Here is a 26,739-nt window from a genome sequence, read left to right as displayed (position 1 = left end):
GGCAAAAATCGGAGGGACCTCTACAAGTTCCATTAGAACCACAGTAATATCCAGGTTGACAGCTGAAAACAACTTTTATCATGTTCATTGTTAAAATCAACTTGATTTCAGGAAACCAAAAGTAGGCCTTCCTTTTAAGGCAGTCAGTAGAAGACCAAACTTTCTTTCTTTCTTAAGATATTTAGGGATCCAAGACACTTGCAATATGCCCTCTATGCACTCGTTCTCTTTCTTTCCTCTTAACTCTCTCTTTTCCCTAACCCCTTTCCCACTCCATTTCATCCTGGGTTTTTTTATGGTATCTGTTAAGCACTTACTATGTGCTAGGCACTGTACTTAGTGCTGGGGTAAATACAAGTCAGTCAAGTTGGACTGTCCCACAAAGGGCTCACAGTCTTAATCCCCATTTTATAGGCGAGGTAACTAAGGCTCAGAGAAGTGACTTGCCCAAGGTCACACACCATTCAGTCGTATTTATTGAGCGCTTACTGTGTGCAGAGCACTGTGCAAAGCACTTGGGAAGTACAAGTCGGCAACATATAGAGACGGTCCCTACCCAACAATGGGCTCACAGTCCAGACAAGTGGCAGAGCCAGGATTAGAACCCAGATTTGGAAACAGCACGGGCTTGGGAGCCAGAGGAGGTGAGTTCTAATTCTGGCTCCGCCACTTGTCTGCTGTGTGACCTTGGGCAAATCACTTCACTTCTCTGTGCCTGTTCCCTCATCTGTAAAATGGGGAGTAAGACTGTGAGCCCCACGTGGGACCGACTACCTTGTATCCACCCCAGCATTTAGAACAGTGCTCAGCACATAGTAGGCGCTTAACAAATGCCATCATTATTATTTTATTATTATTTCTGACCCCCAGGCCCATGCTCTCTCCACTAGGCCACGCTGCATCTAAGCATCGACTCTACTGTCGACTATTGCCCTCTCTGAAGAGGACAATGATGATGATAAAAATATAAGGGTATTTGTTAAATGTTTGCTGTGGTCCAAGTAGTATTGTATAGTGAGTGCTGAGGTAGATCAAAATGATCAGGGTCAAGACAGTCCCTGATCTACATGGGGCTCCCAGTCTAAATAGGAGGGAGGACAGGTATCTACTTCCCATTTGACAGATGAGGAAACTAAGACACGGAGAAGTTAACTGACTTGCCCAAGGTCACACAACAGAGAAGTGACAGAGCTGGCATTCAAACCTAGATCCTTTGACTCCCAGGCCTGTGTTTTTTCCATTAAACCATGCTGCTTCCTATAAAGACTGAGTAAAACAATTGTACTATCTACCCCAATAGAAATTATTCAAGGAATTTGAGTAGTGAGGAAGCTGTCTAATGCATTCTGCAATAGCAGTCAAGAGAATCCCAACAATGGCTTTTCCTACCCAAATAATTCACTTCCAATTGTTTCTTTTAAATTTGTTTCTAGACCTTGCCAAAATCATATTGTAAGCAAAACTGAATTAAGCAATGACTACAGATAGGCATTTAACCTGACACTATTCGTTAAATGGATTAGAGGGATACAATGGCTTTACGTAGAAAATAACCTAAATGTTAGGTTATTGCCCATATAAATTAGGTTTTGTCCTGACTATTGACAATAATCACATTTAGTTGCCTGTCTTATCCTAGATATCCAAATTAATTTGCTCTGCATCTTGCCTGCAGTGAGAAGGCCTTATGCAGTGGGGAATTAATGAAGCTAGAAGCCTCTTGGAAAACCAGTTTTGGGTAAAAGTTCAATAGTTCCCAATCCAGAGTGGGCAACAAACGTTCCATAAGAACTTGGTTTCTATTTAGAACATTAAAAGCCTGCTTGGAAATTTTGTAAACTTTTACACTGGAAATTCCATTCATCTAGTAGCAGTAACACTGCTAATAAGATCCCCCCACCCCCACTCCGCCTCCTCCCCCGAGCAGTATATGAAAATAAATCAAACAAATGAAGGACAATCAAAGGGGCAATTTAATGCTTTATACTAGTCACAGAGGAAAGGTAAAAAATTAGACTAGCTTGAGACATGAGAAGTAGACAGGAAAGCCAAAAACGAAGGACAAACATTTCATGAATCAATCATTTTTATTTTTTATTAAAATAAACTAAATTTCTGTGCTTCTTACAGTACTTAACAGGCATAGAAATTAGTTAATATTTTCAAACTGGTTTAGCAGACAAACATTCAGACAGTGTTATTTTAACAGCACTTTAGAACCATTCTTTTTACAAAATAAATCTGTGATTTCTTTTTACATCAGGCAAATAGGTTCCAACTCTCCTTCAAGTCATTTCAGAGCTCAAGATGTTCAGTCAAGTCTCTCAAACGCAATCATCAATTCACGTTAAACCTAGATGCCTGTCTTCAGGGGCCTAAAACACATTTCTTACAACTCATCTTTTTCCCTAGCTAAAGTCAGCATATTTTCTCCCAAACTATTCTTGTCCTCAGATACCTACAGTTGGCTGGGCCACCCAGATCTTTCTGTCCTCTTAAGGCTCTCTCACTACTCATCCGCAGTGGTAAAACCTACAGTCCTGGACTCTTTGAGAAAAATGAAAAATTTGAAACAAACTGTTTAAAGGAAATCTCTCAGCTTTGCTGCTTCATAGCCCAGGAGATTTCTTTGCTTCCTGTAGAAGCATGCAGGCCAAGTTCCACCCAAAACAGAAGTCTAGACCACATCCAGACACTCTTTCCTTTTAGGTTACCTACACTGCATGGTCTCATTGTTGATTCTCGGGAATACTATTCTTTAAACACTCTCCTCACCCTCTCCAATACACCTGAATCATCATTCTCCAATCCTTAACCTACCTCCAGTTCCTGCATTGATTATTTTTCTGATGGGTTTTACATAATGAAAAGCTCCTCCCATACCCCGTTCTTCTGGCCAATCTGAATTAGACAGGATTTAATTATTAAAGTAGCTTTAGTTTCATATTGCTTGTTTCCTTTACACAATCTTCCCCAGGACAGGATGCACAGAAATGCAATACCGTAAACTGTAATCTATTATTTACCAGCCCCTAGTTTGGTTAACCTTGAATGGGAAGCCATCGAACCTTAACAATGCTACGCTGAAAATGTTAACAGGGCACACTAAGACAAAATCAGATGGAGCTTGACCTGCTATTTCAATTGTGATGATTGTAGCTGGGTATCAATAACTGAGGCATTGAAAGGATAGTGCACTTTCCCTCAAACTAATTCTCTGGTGAACCCCTCTGTATTAGCATAACTTTGGTTGAGATTTTTCTTTCTTAGAAAGGTTTCAAAGCACCCATTGATAACAAAAAGCATGCGGAATTTTTCTCACAGTGAGCTAATAGTGCCGAGGAATCATTCGCTGTACTTTTCCAAGCAGGAAACCGGACTTATAGAAAACGTTGCTAAGAACGTAGGCTCAGGTTGTGCGCACCAGTTCGTGCTGAGTGATTGTGCCTTGACTGCCTTTGTGTCGTCGTGTTTCCTACATTTGCTTTTCAAGTCCCTGACAAAGAGGTTTGTGAATGCAGTGATTCATAGCTAGGAAGGGCTTAAAAAAAAATATTTGGGAAAGGGAAACTGTTTCTAAAGTCTTTCAAGATTAATAAGATGTCCGATTCCCTCAGTAAGGCAGACCCTAACAAAAAAAGCCCCAAAAAACCAAGCTTCCTTGAGAACTCAGTTACCCAAAATGTATTTTTCTGGCTCTAAGCAAAACAGTTTTTCTATTTTAGCAGATAACCACTCGAGATCCTTTCCAGCTCTATGATTCTAAGAACATCAAAACAAAAGTCCATTTCATGTCTACTATAATTCTGGCTTAATACAAAAGACGTCTAGGATGAAACAAGTTGAATTTCATTTTATGCAGTGATAATTAAAGAAAATAAGTTAAAAATGGAATTACAGGTGCAATGGGGTAGAGACTTCAAGACCGTAAAATTAGAGCTAGAAGTTTCAAATGAAATGCTGGTCAGTAGCATATACCCCGAAACTTTTCATTAGTTGCTGTCTGAATAGTTAAAAACTAAATTTATGATATAAATTTACGCCTAAATGACTGTATTAGAATCAAAATAAGGTCACTACTTTCATCAGGGAAAAGTCCTAATTCCATTATGCTACAGAAATAATGGGCAGCAGGCCATTAAAAAATGCGTTAATATCACATTGTCACATGGGAACATCAACAATAGTGCAATGAGCTCATTATTACACTAACAAAAAAGGCACATGCCTCATAAACAGACGACCATTCCATCACTTGTCCCTATAGAGTTTGCAACCATTCAACATGCTAGATTTTGGCATGGGTTCTGCTAAGGACAGCGTGGAACTATGGCTTTCTGCAAAAGCTAAATGTCTACAACTCTCTTGATAAACCATTTAACTTGTGGCTTAGCGCCTTAGCACCTGAGCTAAGCTCCCCATCAACTGAAGACCCAAAAAAGTCAGAAGACAGCCAGGCGTGGCGTGGGAGACTTAGGGAAACAGCCCTGGATGCTGAAGGAAGCAACAATGACAGCTAGGAAGGCAGTATTTCCCTATCCCTGGCAGACAGACCCCGTGCTTCAGAGAGAATGTAGGGAGCAGGGTGCTAGAGTGACGCACCATTCACAGTTATGAAACAGGAGCAGTGCCTGTGGTCAATATCCTGCTACCAGTTTTTCCCCCGAGTAGAGGATATCGAACAATTTTGTGGCCCAATTCCCTTTGAATTTTAACTACATGATTTTCCTTGTGTGTGCTCTGCCCCGATCATTGTCAGACTGTTATAGGTAGGTTTACTTCCTGACCTAAGCTTTTATTTAGTGTTTTCTTGCAGCTGAGATCTCTGGGTAGAGTGTGAGATCAGCCACGGCTCATTGCATTTTCAAAGCGCTGTGGGATGAAAGGCGGTTTTTTACAAAATTAGACTGCTCACTACCAAAAAGACACGTCATTAAACCAGAGGATGCAAAATAATCCATAAAAGGGAAAATTAACTTGAGTCAATTTGCTGCAAGCAGCACAGAGTCTAAACATAAGCTCCAGGCTCTTGTTACTATCTATATTTTTGCATCTGTCACAGTAATTAGTCTTTAAAAGTAGTTATTTAAAATATAACCCTTTGATAAAAATTAAGAATATAGTGTACTGAATTTTTTTTAACCTGCAGATTTGTTTTGCCAATAAGTCTGGAAGCCCTCCAAGTATTAGCCATTTGTTATTGTTTTGTCACAGAATTTGGATTATCACAAACTCATAGGTAAGAAGGCACTTGTCTTCCGGTGGATTAAGTCAGATAAGGCCCTAACATACAATGGCACCTTAACGTGAGTCAGTGAATGCCCTGAAAGTGATTTTTTTATGGTATTCGTTAAGCGCTTACTATGTGCCGGGTACTGTACTAAGCGCTGGGCACTGTATTAAGTGCTGGCTTTCACCTCACAGCCTGGGTTTTTTCCTCTCTCACCACCAATGCAATCATTATCTACAAAACAACGAAGCTTAGAATATACTCCAGGAGTTTCTGCCTGTTGCACGGAGGTAGAAAAGTGTTGCTTAATTCCAAAACAGAAACTCTCTTTTGCTTTGTTGTCTTGAAAACCTAGAGGGGAAAATGACATAATACACTGAGTTTAGCCTTTAACTGAATTTAAAAACACATAAGGAGGGCAAAGGCAGATACATTTCAATGGCCTCTGGATTCCTTAGGGATATTTTTATTTCTTTGGTGACATTTATTTTCTTTTAATTCAGACTGTTACCAGCCCCTTCCCCCTTTCCCAGAAACACCTGATGAGGACCGAGGAAATGGTATTTGATGATGCTCTTCATTTGTTTGCTGAAATGTATATTAGAGTGTCAACTTCAAATTGCTGTGCTAAAAGAAACCATTTAAATTTCTTAAAGAGAGGAATACTTACCCCAATATCCTTAAAGATTTTCACTGCATTTTTCACAAGACAATAGGTAGCACTCTCATCTAAGGAGAGAAATAAAACAATCTGGTCAAGTGTGCAATACGAATCATGGATTTCTAATTTTTTTTCAGTGTAGCAATATACTGCAAGTCAAACAGCACTTCAAAATGGCATTCCTCCCCTTCACTTTGTATTTTTATGATATTTGTTATGTGCTTATTGTGTGCCAGACACTGCACAGCTAGGCAGATACAAGCTCATCAGGGTGGACACAGTCCCTGTCCCACATGGGGCTCACAGTCTTAATCCCCATTTTACAGATGAGATAACTGAGGCACAGAGAAGTGAAGTGACTTGACCAAGGTAACCCAGCAGATAAGCGGCAGAGCCAGGATTAGAACTTGAGTCCTACCGATTCCCAAGCCTGCGCTCTAACCACTAGGCCAGGCTGTTTGTATTAAACTCCTTATTATCAACTTTAAGGCACTCAATCAGCTCTCTCCCTCCAACTAACCTTGTTGATTTCCTACCCAACCCACCCAATCCATTCCTCGACCTCATCTGTCCCACCACAGCTCCCTTGCCCATGTCCTCCCACCCCCTTTATAGCTAATGGTCCACCACTCTCCTCTACAAGGCCTTCCTTAAGCCGTCATTTCCTCTCTTTGTCACCTATGCACTTGGCCAGCCTAGCCCCATGGCACTTATGTTAACATAATTATTCTCTATTTCCCCTATCCATTATTTATTTTAACTTCTATCTCTCCTTGCTGACAGGGATCACATCCACCAATTCTGTTGAACTGTACTTTCTCAAGAGCTTAGTACACAATAGTACTCAGAACACTGATTGCTTGATCCACCTCACTCAAAAGTGGTTTAGCTTACCGTACACTGCAACATTCCTTTCTGTCCTGGTTATTAAATATTTGTGTAACTTTTGTAGGTACTCTGTTTCTGAAACAGGGCCAGTGAAGTTGTGGATGAAGATGGCAGTTGAACTATAGGCCTCCAGCAAAGGCCCCAGTAATCGCTGCAGAAAGGAGATAAACTCCTGATGCTCTTTTGACTGGCTCACCTAAAAAAAATACAAGAATATCAAATATTGTGAAATCTGACTACGGATCCTAAAAGTTGAACTGATACACACACGATTTTTGAGAGGGCCATTCAAATGTGAAGGCAATACCCTAAGATATACTACTCAGCTCTGATAACCAATCAAAAGAGAAGCCACATTACGATTATTTCAAAAACAACAAAAGATACCTTTACAAAATTTTCAGGACAATCATAATAGTGGGTAAGATTTAGTTTGAGGTTTTCAAATAAAAGGCTAACGAAGATGTAAAATACTTAATCATATTTATTGAATGCTTAGTACGTTCAGAGCCCTAGGAAGAACACAATACACTCAAATTAGCAGACATGTTCCCTGACCAAAATCAGCTTAGAATCAGGAAAATTCTCCTTCTTTCCCCCAGACCTAGGGCAGAATAAGTAAGCTAACTAGCTCTTTGGATTTACTACCAGAAAACTCAGAATCCTCAAGATAGCTCACCTTCAGATAACAATCTCTTTGTTCTTCACCAAAATCACTGTCCTCATCTTCTTCATCACTTCTCCAAGACAAAGGCTCAGGAAGCTTCTTATCCCAGTGCTGTTCTGGAAGACCAGGGCTAATGTCTTCCTGATCATCTTGCTAAATGGGAGACCGAGAGGTCAGGAGGACATGGGCAAGCTTTCCAAACAAACCAGAAGCTGTAAAAGGTTGCTCCCAACTTTCGGTTCTTCCAGACCCTCCCCACACCCGAGAAAGGCTTCCCATTTGTCAAGCCATTCTGCATCTCTTATTCAAAATTTCTCCTAAACTCCAGTTGCTAGGAAAAGCCTACTGAGATTAAGTGGGTCAGATCAGGATATTCCTTTGGGTGGGGGGCTATGGGGACGAGGGGAGGTGGGTGTTGAGAAAATGTTCTCCACAACACCAATCGCCCTGTGGGCAGTTAAATCTTAAATTCTCACAAAATCATTTTTCCCAAACTAAATCTTCCTTCAAAAGGCTACAAATTAAGGTGATAATGGAGAAGTTAAAATGGCAGTAACCAGAAGAATACAGTGAAAAATGTTAAACTCAAGTCTTAACCTTACCTCTGCCACTACGAGAATGCCATATTGTATAAACCTTCCTACTGCTTCATGGCAAACTTGGTAAAATGTCTGACAGGGCTGAAAAGAAAAGCATTGAAGAGTACGTTTAAATGCTGGCTAATTTACTTCCATGTTTCCTGGGAGTGTTTTCCTGTAAGGAAAGGACTCTGCTTCTCTTGCAGTCTAGGACTCTTTCTCTCCCCATACTGCAGATATATACGTACCAAGCGCAAGAAAAATGAGAGATGGCAATCATCAACAATTGAGTGTTTACTGGAGAACAGTGGCCTTAGCTTCTGTGCTTCCAAACTTTTTCATTTATTTTAGGGAGATGATTAAAAGAATAGCTTGGATGTGAAGAATGAAATTATACTGTATTGTCCAGTTTCACTTCTATAAAGCGAAACTGCTGTGATTGAAAAATAAATTTTATTTTCAGGAGTCCAATTTAAATTCTACATTTATTACAATCCAGGGAGGAATGCCCAAAATCTCAACAAATACTCTCATCTGTGTTTCCTAAAACTTAAATCAGCTCTTACAAGCTTTAATCGTTGAAAAATATTTTAAGTGTTGAGCTAGGGCTGATTTATGGCTGGTATTTTAAAATGACTGGGCTGTTAACTGGAAGGTGATTTCTTGAATTAGCACTGGCTGTGGTCTTATATACAGATTCTCATTTGCAGAACGTTCTTAAAATATAGAAAATTGGACAAAAGCAGGGATGAACATTTTACTTACCAGAGAGATGGTGCCTTCATTAGAGAGCAGACAGCACAAACCAGCAGCTTTACGGACCAGTTGTTCCTGACTAATCAGATTAGATGAAATACCATTGGCCCCATTTGGGCATCGCTTACTCAGGATGGCATAAAGGCTACATGCTGAAGAAATAAAGAAATAATCAAGCCTACTGGCTATGACTTTTCATATTGATGTACTTAGAATAAAAATCTCTTGGATCAGTTCTTTAAGATTAGCCAATCGGCAGTTCTAACAGTTTCCGCACACAATTTAAACCCAAGCATAAACCTAAAATCAAACATCTGCATATGTTTGAAAGAAATAGCCTCAGCAGAAACTTTTGTGAAATTACCTGAAAATTACAAGACATGGGCACACCACGTTTCCATCAGGACTCTAAAAGGGTAGTACAGTAGAAAGCCGGTTATCTGACCTTATTGGGACCAAGGCGAATTGGTATAATTGAAGGGACAAATTGGGTTTGGGCATTTTGAGCAGTTGTGTTTGTTATCCAGACCTCATGGATAACCAAACTAGCCTTGCTTCAGATAACTGGTCAGAGTGGAAAACTGACATTTGGATCACTAGTTTGGGCAGCCCTGGCTTAATTGTGGCTAAGCAGCCACAACCAGGGAGCTGACAAATTCATATAGCCTTTTCTCCACCTCATGTTACCATTTAATCTGGTTCTACATACCAATAATGGCCTCCATGATAAACACATGCAGCACCCCATTGCTGTAGAAATTGAGTTCAAAGACTGAAGGAATAGTTGTGCTCGGAGTAATAAAGAACTCATCATTTCGGCTGGTGTTGGTGATTGTTACACAGTTTCCCAACAGGTGGATAGCGTGCATGACAACATCTTCAGAATTTCCTGAAAACCCCAAGTCAAAATCACGAGCCAGTACCTCTTCCTTCATAATGAAGAAGTCTTCCACCAATTTGGAAAGGTCAATTCCCTGAAGGCAAAGAGACCAATCTCATGAAAATCAATCACTGGTATTTGAGTGCTTACTGGGTGCAGAGCACTGGACTAAGCGATTGGGAGAGTACGATGCAACAGAACAGGTAGACAAGAAACCTCCATATATCCATCTGTCAAAATATCAAGGAATATTTTAACTACCCTTTAGTCCCAAAAAAGTAACACTCAACTCGCTTTACAGAATCCTAGAGACATCCAAATATGCTGTTTGCTAATTGTTTCTCTTGTGTGTCCAGATAACAAAATAATGGACAGGAGACTCCTAATTCAATGAATCAATCAATTTATTGAGCGTTTACTGCATGCGGAACACTGTATTAAGTGCTCAGGAGAGACAGTACACCAGAGGTGGTAGACACATTCCCTTCCCAAAACGAGTATACAGATTAGAGAGGGGAAAACAGACATTTATATAAATAAATAAATTGAGGATATGTACATAAGTGCTTTGGGTTTGAGGTCAAGCTGAATATCAAATGCATTACGGGTAAAATACAAATCTCTCTCACACACACAGTTTATATTTAGCTCTCAATCTCATTGTGGCCTTACCTGCCTATGTCTGTAGAGAAGCAGACAGGCAACAATGTGTGTTGACATCACAGCACATGACTTGTTAGCAGCTAAAAGAAAAAGAAAGTTGGAGTAGCACTTCCTATGAAACCAAATGATTCAAAGTTCTTGAAAACCTCATTAATAATTACACACAGCCTCAGCACCCAAACTCCAACGATTCCCCAATGTTGCAAGTGTTTTTAGATAAAGGCAACTGTTTTGCAGAAGGTTCTGCCTTCCTTTGTGAAATCCTGCATACACTAAAAAGAAAGATTTGGATTACCTACAAGTTCATTCAAAATTACCCTTAGCAAATTTCCGGAGACTCAAACTCTTTACCCATAGTATCTATTTAATTGACTCACTGTGTTCAGAAACAGCTGGATAATATGGCCTGGAGTACTTTAGGCCTCAGTGAGTTAGATAATTTGCTTGTGTAGATCCATGCTGTGCATAAAGTATTATTCTTCCAGATACAAAATTCTTAATGCATCAATACACACCTGCAAAGTGAATAGCTTTCTAAAGAAGGCACAAGTTTTCCACTTTCTAAACAAGTACTATGTACATACCCTATGAATGCACAATTTCTGGAGGAGGAAACTGAAGTAGCCTATTGGAGATTTTAGTTCTGCTACCTAGGATTTACCATGACCTTCACTCTAGAAGAAAAGAGTTACTCACTCTTCTCCCAGTAGCTGGCCCTCATGTCTCTAAAATAACAACAGTGGCAATTCTGGAAAAATGGAGCAAAAGGTGACTTACTCTTAGGGCAACAAGTTCCTTCTGAGGAACTTTCTACTTAGTTCTCTTCTCCTCCTGAGGTATTGTATTTATGAGGATACATCTTTCTACTTAGTTCTCTTCTCCTGCTGAAGTATTGTATTTACTTACAATTGCTCCACTGCATAATCCGTCCCCTGCACCCTAAATAGAAATGCCCAGAAGTACAGGCTAGCTCCAGGTAGTGGGTGGAGAGATTCTTCTCTGAAAAGGGGATACTCAGAGGAAAAGGAGAAAGGAGTGGAGGAGCCTATTTTAGGCAGCACTTTGGAGAGCGTCAGAGAAATTAGAGATGCAGTAAGAACCACCCCTAACTTTCTCTTCCTTCTTGTCTCCTTTACTCCTATTTTTAATTCAACTGCCCTTAATGGTAAACTTAATCCCCTACATTGCAAGCCCTTCCCTTTGGGGAGGTTGCAAAAATAATTCAAAAAGTGAGGCAATTACGTGAGTAAATATGATACGATCGAGCCTGGCCCCTAGACAAAAAGCGCAGGGAAAATACCTAAACAAGACTTTTAGCAATGACTGATGGCTCACAAGAAAATTCTGAAAAAAGAAATTAGGTCTGAAAGTTGTCTGCCCAACACTAATATTCAAATCAATTCAGTTTGCATATCTCTCATCCCATTTTTTTTAGAACTTAACTCCACATATTCTATTCTCTGTACTTCCGTTTTCAAAATCATTATGGCATGCTTATAGTCTTAGTGCAATACAAACAGCTGCTTAGTGAAAATGTGCCAAAAGATTAAAAGTAAACTATTGCTTGGAGGTTTGGTGTAAAATGATCAAAAATAAATGATTTCCAAGACTTATATTACTGAATAAGTGATTAAAACTGTAAGCCAAGCCTAGAATACAACTGATTTTCACAGCACTTTTCAAAGTTTTTGGGACACATTAGCCCACTAACTTTTTTTTATTAATCCCATCTTTCCAATATTCCACCCTAATGTATTTGGCTAAACTAAAGACAATGAAATAAAAATATCTTCTTACACTAAGAACCGACCGAACAGCCAGCTGAATGTAGACAACCTACAGGAGCTTAGATTTTCCCTTTAAGTGGTTAACAAAGATAATACTTTAAGTCTACTGAGAGAAGAAAAAAATAAATCCAGAGAGGGGGGAAAAAGAAAATTGAAGTGTTCTGCATTCCCAGGAACACTATAAATTAGAGATGCGGCCTGGCTTAGTGGAAAGAGCCCGGGCCTGGGGGTCAGAGGTCATGGGTTCAAATCCCGCCTCCGCTACTTATCAGCTGTGGGACTTTGGGCAAGTCGCTTAACTTCTCTGGGCCTTGGTTCCCTCATCTGTAAAATGGGGATGAAGGCGGTGAGCCCCAAGTGGGGCAACTTAAATATCCTGTATCTACACCAGCGCTTAGGACAGTGCTTGGCCCATAGGAAGCGTTTAACAAATACCATCATTTTCTTCTAAACTGTGAACCCGCTGTTGGGTAGGGACCGTCTCTATATGTTGCCAACTTGTACTTCCCGAGCACTTAGTACAGTGCTCTGCACACAGTAAGCGCTCAATAAATACGATTGAATGAATGAATGAAAGTCAGGCACTAAATTTATTATGACATCAATTTCCACATTATTGCAGAAAATTACATTTCATGGTATTAACAGCTGGAACAATTATAGAAAAGCAAATTCTCCCTGGAGCAAGCATACGATACTAGTTATAGTATGGCATGCCGGGAATTCTGTTATCATATATACTTTGGATTTATTTATAAAGAAAGAGCACCTGACTAGGCGACTCAGTCCCCTGGATGGTACACAACAAGTTGCAACATAGGTATATTCAAAAGTACAATCCCAAATCTTCCCAACTCCATCTAAAAGCATGATAAAATAGAAAGCATTAACATGTTTTGCTCATCTACTTACTGAACAGTACGTGCTCAGCAAGGTTGGCTATCAACCGCCTTCTTAGGGGCTCATCAGTCAAATTTGTGGACTCCGCAGCAGCAGCCACTGAGCCTTCATCAGGAATATCATGTGGTCTGAAGAAAGGTTTTTACACATTATGTTTAAATATTTTTTATGTTACATCCTCTCCAACTAAATGGCAAAATGAGCCAAAAGGAATTTACTCTATTTTACCAAATGATCGGCAGATTAAATGTAACTATGAAACTCTTTAAAATTCCCCAAAACCCCTTATATTACGACATGGTATATTATCCTAGGCTATAGAAGGCACTTTTGTAGCCAACGGTTTTACATATTAAAGCAAGAGTTTAATAGAATGAAACATCTGACTAATAACAATTCACATTTCTCAGTTCTTCAATGTCATCAAAACATCAGAATGCTTCTTAACCTACCAAACTTTAACGTAACTTTAATATAGCTAAGCATTTTGGTATTCTATGATTCCTACCCAGAACAATTCCAACCAGGCACATTCACCTTCCAACACTGGGTTAGCTCCTAAGCTCCCAAACAAATCAATACAAGAACAGGAGGGTGATAAAAATAAAAGGTCTAAAGACAAGCGTGTCGTCAGAAAAATGGTAAAATTAATTATAACTGTATTTGTTAAGTAATAATAATAATTGTGGTATTTAAGCATTTACTTTGTGTCAGGCACTGGACTAAGTGCTGGGTGGATAAAATCAAAACCAGGTTGGACACAGTCCCTGTCCAATATGCCGAGCACTATACTAAGCACTGGGGTAGATACAAGATAATCAGGTTCCACATGGGGTTCATAGTCTAAGTAGGAATGAGAACAGGTATTGAATCCCCATTTTGCAGATGAGGGAACTGGAGCACAGAGAAGTTAAGTGACATGCCCATGGTCACATAGCAGGCACGTAGTGGAGTCAAGATTAGAAGCCAAGTCCTCTGACTGCCAGCCTGTGCTCTTTCCGCTAAGCCACGCTGCTTCTCTAAAATGTTGAAAAAAAAATTCTCTAAACTGATAGTTTCCTGAGCAACAGAGGAAAGATTAAGGCATGACATTTAATCGCTTCATTAGGCATGAACCAAAGTCCCGTTTACCTTGAAGGAAGTATAGCTGGCAGCAGCGCTTGTTCCAGGGACAATGGGGCAAGCACAGGTTTTTGACTCTGGCTCTCTAAATACTCCTGTAATAAAACATTCACGATAATTCACACTTTCAATTTCACACCACAAAATCGGATTCTTCTTCAAAATCTGTCCCCTTTGCAAAGCAATACTAAGCTCAATTTTCCCAGTGCCCAACATTTGAAGGACCACAGATTCTTCCAGATGCCTGGCAGATTGCTGAATGTATTGCAGCCCACATTAGGCATATATGTTGCAGCAGTGCGCTAAACAGACAGAGATGAATGCTGGCTCAGATGGAGCACTGGTCTGACCTGGACTGGCACTCTTATAACAATGAGAATATTTACTAAGTGCTTCTCATGCACCAAGCACTGTGCTACGTATGGGGTAAGTTCAAGACAATCCGATAAAATATAATTACTGTCCAACAAGTGGCAGGGGGCTCCCTCTTCCCTGATGTCTTACGCAGGGATTCCTCCACTACTAGGGAGCTATTGAAAAATGATAGAATAAAACTGTAAATTTCAATCACGGTTTAGGACAGATGGTTAGCCCTCCAAATCCATCCCAGCCTGCTGTAGGGTAGGGACTGTCTCTATATGTTGTCGACTTGTACTTCCCAAGCGCTTAGTACAGTGCTCTACACACAGTAAGCACTCAATAAATACGACTGAATGAATGAATGAAAGAGGATGCTGTGACTTTCAACATCATCATCAATAGTATTAATTTATTTTAATGGCATTTAAGTGCTTACTGTGGGCTAAGTGCTAGGATAGACACAAGCTAATCAGGTTGGACACAGTCCACTGTTCTACACGGGCTTACAATCTTACTCCTCATTTTACAGATGAGATTAGTGAAACACAGAGAAGTTACGTGACTTGCCCAAGGACACCCAGCAGACAAGTGGTGGAACCGGAATTAAAACCCAGGTCCTTCTGACTCCCAAGTCTGTGCTCTATCCACTAGGCCACAGAGCTTCTCAATACAGTGCTTACTGTGTGCAGAGTACTGTATTAAGCACTTGGGAGTGTGCAATACCACAGGGTTAGTAGATAAGTTCCCCTGCCCACAATGAGCTTACAGTCTAGGGGGGGAGATGGACATTAATATAAATTACAGATATGTACCTAAGTGCTTTCGGGATGAGGGTGGGTAAATATTAGGAAGCTGTAAGAGCTCTAAATAGTTCCTGGAAATAAGTTTTTTGAGTATAAAAAAATGTCAGAATCATTATCACTGGTCCAATCAGGCCAGGATACTGCTTCTAGCAGGACCAATGGAATGGAGGAAGAGTATGGCTGCCTTCCTTACTATTCTGCCTGAGGGCTAGCTAGGGATTTATCATCAATCTTTAAGCCTTTAAAGACTCTCTGTGCACTTCTACAATGAGTCTAAAGGACTGAGAAGCTTTGGAGATTAAAACAACTTTCCCAGGCCTAGTCCACTTTTCGGATGGTGGGGCTGGGATCAACCACAGCCTATCATGCTTAGGGGGAAAGTAAAGGGAGCTGGGAGGAGGGGCATGAAAGTGTAGCACCCTTTGCCTGAAACTTAGCATCAAGTCCACTTGAAAGATGCTCATGGAGCCTGAAACTCACCTTTAAGGAAAATGGTTGTGCAAAATCTACTCTGACACAGCCGTAGTTTTTACGCAACATCCGGAAAACTCCTCTTGCTACGCTCCAGAGGCTTTCGTTCTTCTTAGGCTTACCCTAAAATATAATGAAAAGTGACAATGAAAAAACACTAATGGATACTCCAGATTATTTCCAACCAAAGCATCATAAGGTTAGTTAAAAAGGAATGGAAGAAACAGCTATCCAAATACTTCAGTTAAGGATCAGAGAAAGAACCAGCTACAATTCAGAATCATTCCAGCTATAGGGTCCTCCCAGCAGGCGGCTTGAAGGGAATGGCCACCTATGTAAGAAGCATGGCACACACTCAGAATTCTCAGTGTGCCCCGGGAGGGCCCACTTCAGATATTTGGCTGCCCTGATGCAAGAGTCCAGTTAGCCACCCTGCACCTCAAGAGAACTGGTGACATCATGCAGCAGGCTATGTGAGGTCAGCATGTTGCGCCGCCCATCTGGAAAGCAGGGAGTGGTCTTTGGGGCCTCATGCTCTGTCCTGGGTAGCACCTGTCCACCACTGGTCCTTGGAGAATGGGTCAGGTGTCGGGGAAGCAGGGAGTGGTCTTTGGGGCCTCATGCTCTGTCCTGGGTAGCACCTGTCCACCACTGGTTCTTGGAGAATGGGTTAGGTGTCGGGGGCTGGGATGCTTCCTCCCCCAAACAGCATGACCCAGCCTCCTGACTTAGTTCCCACTCCCCCTGGCCAGAGGGGAGGGAGCGCTCAGCCACGGGGCTTGACAATGCCCAAACATCTCCTTTCCCTACAGCATGGCTAAACAGTCCTGTTCGTCGCAGGCCTTTCTGCAACTCCCCCTGCCACCACCACCCAGCTGCAGGAGCTGCACGTTGGTACTGTCTTTCCCACTGCACCCTCTTCCCCTTCCACCGGTCCCCACCTCATGCCAGGAAGGCGGCCAGGGAAGTCGAGTTGTTCCGAGTTTGCACGGCACAGCGCCAAGACCTGCAGTGTCCCCCGGCCCCCAAGGTAGAGGCGGGCAGAGCAGTAGCTGTGGGTTCCCATGGGTGTGGCTAGGCAGGCTGCCACAATGGCAAGTTCCCTCGCCACTTGCTGCCTGCCTCGCTGCCTCAAAATGATTTAAATTCTCCTTTTTTTAATTGGTGTTTGTTAAGCAATTACTATGTGCCAGGTGCTGGGGTAGATACAAGACAATCAGGGTGGACCCAATCTATGTCCCGCATGGGGTTCACAGTCTTAATCCCCGTTTTACAGAGGAGGCACAGAGAAGTTAAGTGACTTGCATAAGGTCTCACAGCAGACAAGTGGTGTAGCCGGGATTAGGATTCAGTGCTTAGAACAGGGCCTGATGCATGGTAGGTGTTTAACAAATATAATAATAATCAACCATTGGTGTCAACAATAACAATAACAATAATAATAATAATAATAAGCGTGGGACAAGGTCTATGTTCTGACCTGAGCATCCTGAGATGCCAATTGCCTTAGGATGGTACTTGACATATAGAAAATGCTTAATAAATACCATTACTATCTCGAGTGTTCACCCACAATGTCTCTAAAATCTAGTACTAGATCTGGGGCCCCTTCACTATCAAAACAAATTATGTCGATTTCAGAGATATCTGTAATGCCATGGATCAGAACCTCTATCCCTGGGTTTGTGAGATGAAGAAGCAGACAACTTAAGTTACCTTTGTATGGCTATTAAGAAAGGGTGAGAATCTGTTTCTGGGCTTGTAGAAGGTTTCCTGTCCTTTTAGAACCTAATTCAGAGCCTTTATTTGTTCATGGTGATATGGAAAGCATTCATAAGAAGCAAAGGGACATGTACATGAGCTACTCATGCCACTAGCGCTCTCTCTCTCTCTCATTTGTTAAGTGCTTGCTATGTGCCAGGCATTGTACTAAACACTTGGGTAGATACAAGCTAATCAGGTTGGATACAGTCCATGTCCCCCATGGGGCTCACAGTCTTAATCCCCATTTTACAGATGTGGTAACTGGCACAGAGAAGGGAAGTCACACAGCAGACAAGGGTCATCAGAAAATTTCTTACCAGCTGTTCACCATTGTAGTGACCTTCAATGATGCGATCATAAGAGATTCCAACTGGTATTATCAAGACATCTGGGATGGCATTTGTGGAAAGAGTATCTACAACCACAGACAAGAGACCAGCTCGAGCACACGACGTCTTTCCACTCCGTGAGCGGGTGCCTTCCAGAAATATTTCCAAAAACTGTTTCTGTCGGAGGAGTTCCTCTATGTGCTAAGGGAAAGGGGGAAAACCAAATCTTAGAACCAGTAAATGTAACATCCTACTTTACCCTGCAATTACGAAAATCAAATTAGACGAAAAAAAGAAAAGAACCTATATTTTGTAAACATACTCTCAGCGTAATTGAGAACAACCCCTTTTATAACTGCAAAAGCAATCCGTAGAAAAGAATGACCCCAGGCTAATCACAGCCTTCAAATTACATTCGCAGAACACAAAGCTTAAATCAATCAGGCCCTTTATTTCCCTTCTTCTCAAATGACTAACATTTTATCCTTAGAGATAAATACCTACCCCAAAGAGCAAAGCTCTGTAGAGAATATCTTTCTTTCCATCGGGCGTCTCATCCAACCTCCGACGTATGAAAAAACCTCCAAGTTTGTGGATCAATGTACTAAAAAAACCAAGAATGCTTGTCTTATTTACATGGCTAAAATGTAAAACGGTGCCCACAAAATACCCAAAGCTCTACCTATTTGATACTTCAGCCATTAGATAAGAAACATATGAAGCTTTGAAGCCACTCTCCGTCATACAGGAAAATGTGGAAGTATTCCAGTTTCCACATTATTGTCAAGTTTCTACAACTCATGTTACTGCTTTTCGGGCTTCACAGTGTCAACTCATATGATCTACTTTCAAAGGGTCTTATATGACATTACCTCTGAAAGCTGATGGCAAGAATTCTGTTTTAAACAGACTTTATTATATCTCTATTTGAGACCACTGTTCAACTAGGCCAAATTCTGGCCCTTGGCCATACAGTTTGGAATGTCTGCCTACAGCCCAAAGCAATGAAAAAATCATGAGGTTTACTGACCTTTCCAAAGAGCTAATCAGTTAATTTTCCTCAGTACATTTTAATGTTTGAGAAAGTTCTCACATTATCAGTCAATCAATAGCATTTATGAGTGCTTAATATGCATAGAGCACTGTACTAAGCGCTTGGTTGAGTATAATACAACAGAATTAGTGGACATTCCTGCCCATAATGAGCTGACAGTTTAGAGACGACCTTGCAGTCTGGAACAGTGTATCAATAACTATGTCTCTTAAATGAGCCATCCAAGTTCATGCTTCAGTATGAAAATAAATGACCCTCTAATTTACAGTAAAAGCTTAAATTCCAGATTTCAGCAAGCCTGCAGCTCTGCAGTTCTTATTGCTTGATTTTTTTTTGTACCACAGAAGGATTTCCTAATAAAAAATACTGCTGTATTCAACCTCTGATCTCAACCCCACATCTTCATCTTATCCTGTTCACTCACTGCCCTTTTATGCTGGATTTCTTCTCAATGCCCTCAAACTGATTCTATAACTGGGAGGAAAAAACTGAACTTACATAGGTATCCTTATTGCTTTCGATTTGCAAACTGAACTCTTCAAAACCACTTATGTTCTTGCCCTTTTCTCTATTTTTTCTTCACTCATTCTCCTTACTGAGTTATTACACTAAAAAGTTGAGCCTTAAAATTAAAGTGTAACAAAACCTTCATAACTTGCTGTTTGACTTTCAAGTTTTGACAAAACTAAACAGGTGGTTTAAACTTACCTGAAGATGGGGATGTTCAGGTTATTGCCGGCAGCAATGTATGGTGCTTTGATGTTGTGGCAGAAAAGAATGAATGTGAGTAATAGATAGTCGATATGGGATTTATGAACTGGAAGGAAGATAAGAGGCAAATTCATCTATTTGGGGAAAAAAAGACAAATTTAAATGTCACTTGTGAATATAAATGGCATATTTTGAAAGTACAGTCATTAAGTCTCCATTCAATTATTCTACTAACATTCATTAATTTGGAAATTATGTGCAACATTTAAAAAACTGCTGATGGTGAACTTTTAGCTAACAAGGAACGCGTTCATCAGGAGGTCGATGGACCTCAAATGGGCCTAGCTTCCGCAACACACATATTATTTTCAAAAGTCATACTTTCTTAAAAAAGAAAAGCTAATTTAGAAAGATGGGATACCACAATTCCCAAAATTCGGCCAAATGACTGAGTTGAATGACTTGCCTCAGCTGCTGCTTTAACCATCTCAAGTTGACCTTTGTGAATCTGAATGTTCCAAAAGAAACTGTTGAATAGTTTTAGCAGCACCCAACCAGTCAACCTAGAACAAAAGGCAGGTGCGGAGAAGAGAGGAGATGAGATGAAGTATTTACATTTAGGTGGCTGTTGCCATCACTTTAATAGTACTGAACTATGTTGAGAATTAAATTAATAAAAAAGGATGGTGTTGGATCAGATAACTTTAGTTTCGACAGTCCTTTGCCCTTAAGCAAAAGGCCACCCCTGCTTCCATATCTCTTATTTCTAAATAACACTTACATTCAGCATCCATTCATTCATTCACTCAATCGTATTTACTGAGTGCTTACTGTGCGCAGAGCACTCTACTAAGCACTTGGGAAATACAAGTCGGCAACAAATAGAGAGGGTCTCTACCCAGCAACGGGCTCAGTCTCACGGGCTCATAGTGTTCAAGAACACTATATCTGACTGCAACTACAGGGGGCTGTTTAGGAAAATAATTTAATGCAACTAGAATGCAGCCTGGGTTACAGCCTCCCCACACTATGCACAACCCGGGGATATGCTCTACACTCCTTGCTGATTTATCCCAGCGTGAGTCCCACCTCCTGATATTATGTTCAATCACTGTGGGTAAATCAATTTCTCTACCATCCAGTCCTCCCCTCCCCGGGCTCCTTCCTCCCCTTCACCGGTTTCCAGCCCCCTTCCTAAATCTTCCTTCTGTCACCCTGTCACCCCAGTCCCGCCTTCCATCATTTCCTTGAACTTCACACCACTCCTCCACTATCCCTTTCCAGCTTGTAGCTCCAATTCTCTACCTCAGTCCTGCCCAGGGAACAAGGGGCATGATGTGGATTACAGCTGAGGCTGCCGGTACGGCCAGCAAGGTGACCCTCTCCCCTCTGCCTTCATGGCCTGCTATCGACCACCGGGACTGACACGAGGAGGTGGGGGCTGAAAGCCCTGAAGGAGTGAAGGGGAGGGGCGGCACGATGACTCTGGCCATGCCCAGAGTAACAGCCGTAACTACGATCAGGGACGTGGGGAGGATGGAACTGAGAAGACAGGGCAGTAGTGGGGACCAAGTTTTAGGGTCAGCAAGGGAGAAGAATCACGAGCAACAGGAAAGAAGAGGACACAAAGGGATAGAGTGGTGGGGAGATATTTACAGTGTAATTTTAACTTACTATTAGGGTTCAGCTGGCATGTCAGGGCTAGTTCTGGAACAGAATCTAACCAACTGCATGGAAGTTTGTGGAAAAACATACCCCACAACATACCCATTCACAATACAACCACCTCTTCAAAGCCCAGCTCTATCACGGGGAACACCTGTACTGTGAAATGATGCACATCAGAGAAAAACAGTATCCTAATTCCCTTAGTTGATGACAAGTAAATTGTCTCCCTTTCCTTCCCATGCATGACTGCAAATGTAAGTGGTGATAAAATAACTACTACTGCGCTTTAAAGCACATTAGTGCCCATCAGAACATCAATAAGATTAAACGTGTTTATCCAATTTTTCAAAGGATATTAAAAGAGGCTGTTAGAAGCAAATTCTAAGCTACAGAAGCTGGACATAGCATACTCTCGTGTTCCTTCAAATTCAGGCAAGCTATCAAGCACTGAACATTTTTTCCCCTCTCCATTACCTGATCATTGCAGGTGAGACATTAGCAACCATTTCTTGCAGAATCCGTTTTGCTTTCTTTTTCACCTTATTGGTGGCTTTTGACTCATTTGGAGCAGAAGTATCTAGGGATTTCCATTCCAAAGCTACTTCTTCAATCGCTTCCTGAACCCTGATATGAAAAAGTCAATGTCAATCAACCAATGGTATTTATTGAGTGCTTACTTTGTGCAGAGCATTATACAAAGCTCTTGGGAGAGTACAATACAATGTCATCAGCTCACAGTGATCTATGTCCCCTTTTTTTAATGGTATTTGTTAAGTGTTTACTATGTGCCAGGCAATGCACTAAGCACTGGGGTAGATACAAACTAATCAAGATGGACACAGTCCATTTCCCACATGGGGCTCATAGTCTTAATTCCCATTTTACTGGTGAAGTAACTGAGGCACAGGGAAATGAAGTGACTTGCCCAAGGTCACAAATAAAGTTAAGTGGTGGAGCAGGGATTAGAACCCCAGTGCTTCTAACTACCAAGCCCGTGCCCTAACAACTAGGCTAAGCAGCTTCTCTTCTGTTCTGTATTTCCTGTAACAAAAAAAGCAATCTATACAGGTCAACAAATATACTGTATATCTTTTAATAAGGGGAGATGTCCTTTTGAAATTATAAAAGTAATGGAAAAAAATGGACTTCTGGACAGAGTCCCTAGAATAGGAATCATCTCTATAAAGAAAAACTTCCATGGAGAAAGAGATAGTACAGAAAACTTGATAAATAGCAATCAGTTGGGAAGCAGTATGACCTTGTGGAAGGAGTCAGTTCTGCCAATTGTCTGCTGTGTGAACGTGGGCAAGTCACTTCACATCTGAGTGTCTCGGTTTCCTCATTTCTAAAATAGGAATAAAATACCTGCTTCTCCCTGCCTTTTAGAATAATAATAATGATGGTATTTATTAAGCACTTACTATGTGCCAAGCACTGTTCTAAGCACTGACGTAAGTCCTACATAGGATAGGGATCTTGTGTTTACCCCACAGAACACAGTGCTTAAAACACAGTAAGCATCTGATGAATACAATCACCACTGAAGGAAGGAAAGGAGGATAAAGAATGTTTTAGTAGCTAATCATTTTTAAATAACGCATTCATAATTCAGTTTTTTGGTGGGTTTTTTGTTGTTTTTTAACAGTATGATACAGGTACGAGTGCATGATCACAACCAATCCACCCTCAGGACACGGTTTCATATGCTGGCCATAGCTACTCTGTGGACGGTGATATAGAAAAACAAGGCAATACAAAACAAAACCCAAGAACCATAATAACTAGGATTTCTCTCTTACCTGGTACTACTGAATACATTTTCCGCCACGTTGTTGGCAAACATGCCTTTATGCACATCCCTCTCTTGCACAAAAAGCATGTAGCAGATCCTTCTTGCGAGCCATCCTCTGTGTCTACAACATGAATGCAATTAAGTGATTTAGCACATGCATTCAACACTTCAAACAAACTGCTTAAGCACAGTCATGCCCCTTGACCCTTCACAATCAGCACTAGTTTTATTTTGGGGTTCTTTACGTTATTGCAAGAGCATTTAACAATTACCAATGAAGTACAAAAAGAGGAATCTCTTTTCAGCAGAAGCCAGAACTGTTGTAGTAGGCTGCACATGTTTATATTTCTGCCACCTACATTTATATGTGTTTATTTCAGTCAGCCAAGTATTTACAGCAATCTTGTCTTTTACTTCCTTTGGAACTTCCCACGATGTCTACTTCAGGCTGCAAAAAATGTTGCCAAACACATCGCAAACGTCATGGTCTTTTGGGACTCCCAAGCTAAAATTCCACTTTGAAAGAATGTGCATAATTTTTTTTTTCTGTAAATGCATGAAAAAACTGATCTTCTCGAATTATCTTTGTTTAACCCTACTGAAGCAGCGTGGCTCAGTGGCAAGAGCCCGGGCTTGAGAGTCAGAGGTCGCGGGTTCTAATCCCGGCTCTGCCGCTTGTCATCTGTGTGACCTTGGGCAAGTCACTTCACTTCTCTTTGCCTCAGTTCCCTCATCTATAAAATGGGGATGAAGACTGTGAGCCCCATGTGGGACAACCTGATCACCTTGTATCCCCCCAGAGCTAAGAACAGTGCTTCGCACATAGTAAGTGCTTAATAAATGCCATCATTATTATTACTATTATTATTATTATTGATAGACTCACAATGCTGCACGACTGCACTGCTGGGAGTCAGGAGAACCTTGGTTCCCTGCATTACCTTCCTGTTTCTCAGATTGTGACAATCTGACATTTGATTCTCTTGGAGGATCACAGTGCCTAAGAGGTTCCAGGGATGTATTCTTATGGTCTCCTGGTCCACTAAATGAACTGGAAGGAGTCTCCAAGCCCCAGCCCAACCACCCCAAGAAGACCCTAGGAAAGGCAGACCCCTGGGGCAGCAGCTCCAATTAGAGAGGCCAGGACCCTTCCAGGGTGGTTCAGACCCATTTCCAGTCTCCTTCTGTGCTAAAACACAGGCATCTACAGCCAGGACTGGCCTGACTTTACAAGCCACGGCCAAGTGGATTGGGCCCCAGATTTTCAGCCCAAGCAGGAGTCTACAATGCCACTCAGGCCCACCTGGGTAAAGGACCCAGCATGCAGAGTCTCTGAGACCTACCCTAATTTGAAAATTCTATGGGCTTGCTTCAAGTTGGGCATGGCTAACAATTTGGGGCCCCTCAGGAGGGGTTGGACCCTTTCACTATGCCTGGGTAGTGGAGGAGGTCCCAGAAAGCTCCTGATTGAGCTCACTGGAATGTGAGGAAGGGAAAGGAGAAACATAGTGCCTGCATAGGTTTCCTTCCCTGGACACTCTGGAGGGGCTGGATGCCTTAGGCAGGCCTTCTGAGGCCCCCTTACACTCAGGCTGGCCCAGGGAGTCCCCCATAAAAACTAGGAACTCCATCCACTTTCACATCCCTGTACACTTAAGGGATGAAGAATAACAATAATAACAGTTGTTAAGCACTTACTATTCTAGGGGCTCGGGAAGATCCAAGACAAACAGGTTGGATACAGCCCCTGACCCACAAGGGGCTCACAATCTAAAGGGGAGGGAGAATAGGCATTTTATCTCTGATTTACAGATGAGGAAACTAAGGTACTGAGATGCTGGCTTGCCCACTGTCACATGGCAGACAAGTGGCAGAACCAGGATTAGAACTCTGATCCCCCAATTCCCAGGCTTGTGCTCTTTTCACTAAACCACCTTGCTCCCTAATGCACTGTTAGAAAGAGGCAGGACTGCTACGAAAATACAGGAATTACCCTGTCCTAAATCCTCCCCACCACAATTTAACATACTTGGACACATCCTGCGGTATTTGTGTTGACGGTGAAAAGAACCAACAAAATATTCCCACATCATCAAAGTCCTCTGAGGCTAACGTCTGGCAGCCTTACAACACCCTGCTCTCTCCTTTCACAGGAGGAAGAATGGGGATCACCAAGTTAAAAAGTCTAATAATATAATCGTCAACTAGGTTTCACCCTGAAGTCTTTTTCTACCACGGAGGACTATTTTTAAGGCAGTTTATTCAGAGATATACTTCGGCTTTTTATGATGACTTCAAAACCAGCTGGCATGACCCATCCAAGAGGATCAAAGGTGATCTATGATCCTACGTCAAGTTATACAGCCTGAATTTTTGCCTCAATTTGCAGTCTTTGCTGGAAACATGCATTAGCTTGTCTTTTCTGGCCATTAATTCTGCCACTTGTCAGCTGTGTGACTTTGGGCAAATCACTTAACTTCTCTGAGCCTCAGTTACCTGATCTGTAAAATGGGGATTAAGACTGTGAGCCCCACGTGGGACAAGCTGATCACCTTGTATCCCCCCAGCATTTAGAACAGTGCTTTGCACATAGTAAGCGCTTAACAAGTGCCATCATTATTACTATTACTATTATTAATTCCTTGATATATGAGGTTAACTTCTTATTCGTAGGTGACTCTACATGTACTAAAATGTATACATATTTTGGAGTGTGACTGAAAAGACTAGTGAAAGACTGGTACTCCAACAAAACCACACTGCACCCTCTCCAAGTTTGCCATTTGCACCTTCTCTTCCCAGTGCAGTTTTCCTCTAAGACTCTTTAGCATCACAATCTTCCTTTTGATTGCTGAACCTAGTTGGACTAGCTGAAGCTATTTGATGATCATTTTCTAATCGACTGCATATCTGCTACATCATTTAAAGTTGTGCTTCAACCCTTTCAAATCAGTTCTGCTCTCCATGCTTTCCGCTACTCACCTCAGCTCACCACATAGCAGCTCTTTTGGTGTTCTGCTGCAATCTATTCAAGGGTTTGCTTCACTTTGATAATTCCCTAAAGGACATGCTGGCTTCTATGATTGGTTGTCTACTGTTCTGTTTGTCCAGGCACTGTGTCCACTGCTCTGCCTAAATGGCAGAATTCTATTTCAAACAAACTCCAAATTCCAATAGAGATTATCCTTTGAATATGTATAGGATTCCTTAGTTTTGGCTAGCATGTTACCCAGTTTTTTGTTGTTTTTCTTTTCCCCAGGAAAATCATCAAATCATTGCAAGGTGCTGACTCTGAGAAACACTTCAAAATTATGTGCCTGTGAACTACTGCATGTGCCTCACCTACCTATAGAAACGTCTGGATGATTGTCTCAAGGACCTTCAATAATGTCCTAAACCTGATCAACCGGAAGAGTTTCCTCAGGGGATCAGAAGCATATTGAAATGTTAGCACCCAAGTATCCTGTGTTTTCTGGTACAGCTGCACAGAAGTGGACATGTGGCTCTGTTACGGAACCCTTTACTTCTCCTTTGATAATGGGGATAGATTTGAGACAAGACACTTTCTAAATGGGTCTTCGCTTGGGATCAAATGCTCTTGTAATATTTATGAAAATGCTTTAGGCATCTGGTGGTGTTCCCCACATTCTCTGCA

The 26,739-nt window shown here is 41.4% G+C and overlaps 1 protein-coding gene across 5 annotated transcripts in view; it reads right to left on the bottom strand.

Annotated features, from left to right (window-relative positions):
* Nucleotides 1-2,077: 2,077 nt before the first annotated feature.
* GPAM (glycerol-3-phosphate acyltransferase, mitochondrial) overlaps nt 2,078-26,739 on the bottom strand; it is a 56,859-nt gene continuing 32,197 nt past the window's right edge. For all 5 annotated transcript variants that reach the window (XM_038757597.1, XM_038757593.1, XM_038757594.1 and 2 more), the window contains exons 5-21: nt 23,092-23,205; nt 21,767-21,916; nt 20,091-20,187; nt 19,622-19,758; nt 18,364-18,463; nt 17,848-18,060; nt 15,776-15,889; nt 14,142-14,227; nt 13,023-13,138; nt 10,333-10,403; nt 9,490-9,754; nt 8,790-8,932; nt 8,049-8,126; nt 7,459-7,599; nt 6,786-6,975; nt 5,901-5,959; nt 2,078-5,581 (exon numbers count right to left, since the gene is read on the bottom strand). In XM_038757597.1, the coding sequence (XP_038613525.1) occupies nt 5,465-5,581; nt 5,901-5,959; nt 6,786-6,975; nt 7,459-7,599; nt 8,049-8,126; nt 8,790-8,932; nt 9,490-9,754; nt 10,333-10,403; nt 13,023-13,138; nt 14,142-14,227; nt 15,776-15,889; nt 17,848-18,060; nt 18,364-18,463; nt 19,622-19,758; nt 20,091-20,187; nt 21,767-21,916; nt 23,092-23,205 (2,191 nt within the window). In that variant the 3' untranslated portion in view covers nt 2,078-5,464. The remainder of the gene's footprint in view (nt 5,582-5,900; nt 5,960-6,785; nt 6,976-7,458; nt 7,600-8,048; nt 8,127-8,789; nt 8,933-9,489; nt 9,755-10,332; nt 10,404-13,022; nt 13,139-14,141; nt 14,228-15,775; nt 15,890-17,847; nt 18,061-18,363; nt 18,464-19,621; nt 19,759-20,090; nt 20,188-21,766; nt 21,917-23,091; nt 23,206-26,739) is intronic.

Source organism: Tachyglossus aculeatus, chromosome 16 (genome assembly GCF_015852505.1).
Source record: "Tachyglossus aculeatus isolate mTacAcu1 chromosome 16, mTacAcu1.pri, whole genome shotgun sequence".
NCBI classification, from domain to species: Eukaryota; Metazoa; Chordata; class Mammalia; order Monotremata; family Tachyglossidae; genus Tachyglossus; species Tachyglossus aculeatus.
This window is presented reverse-complemented; position numbering and strand designations above follow the sequence as displayed.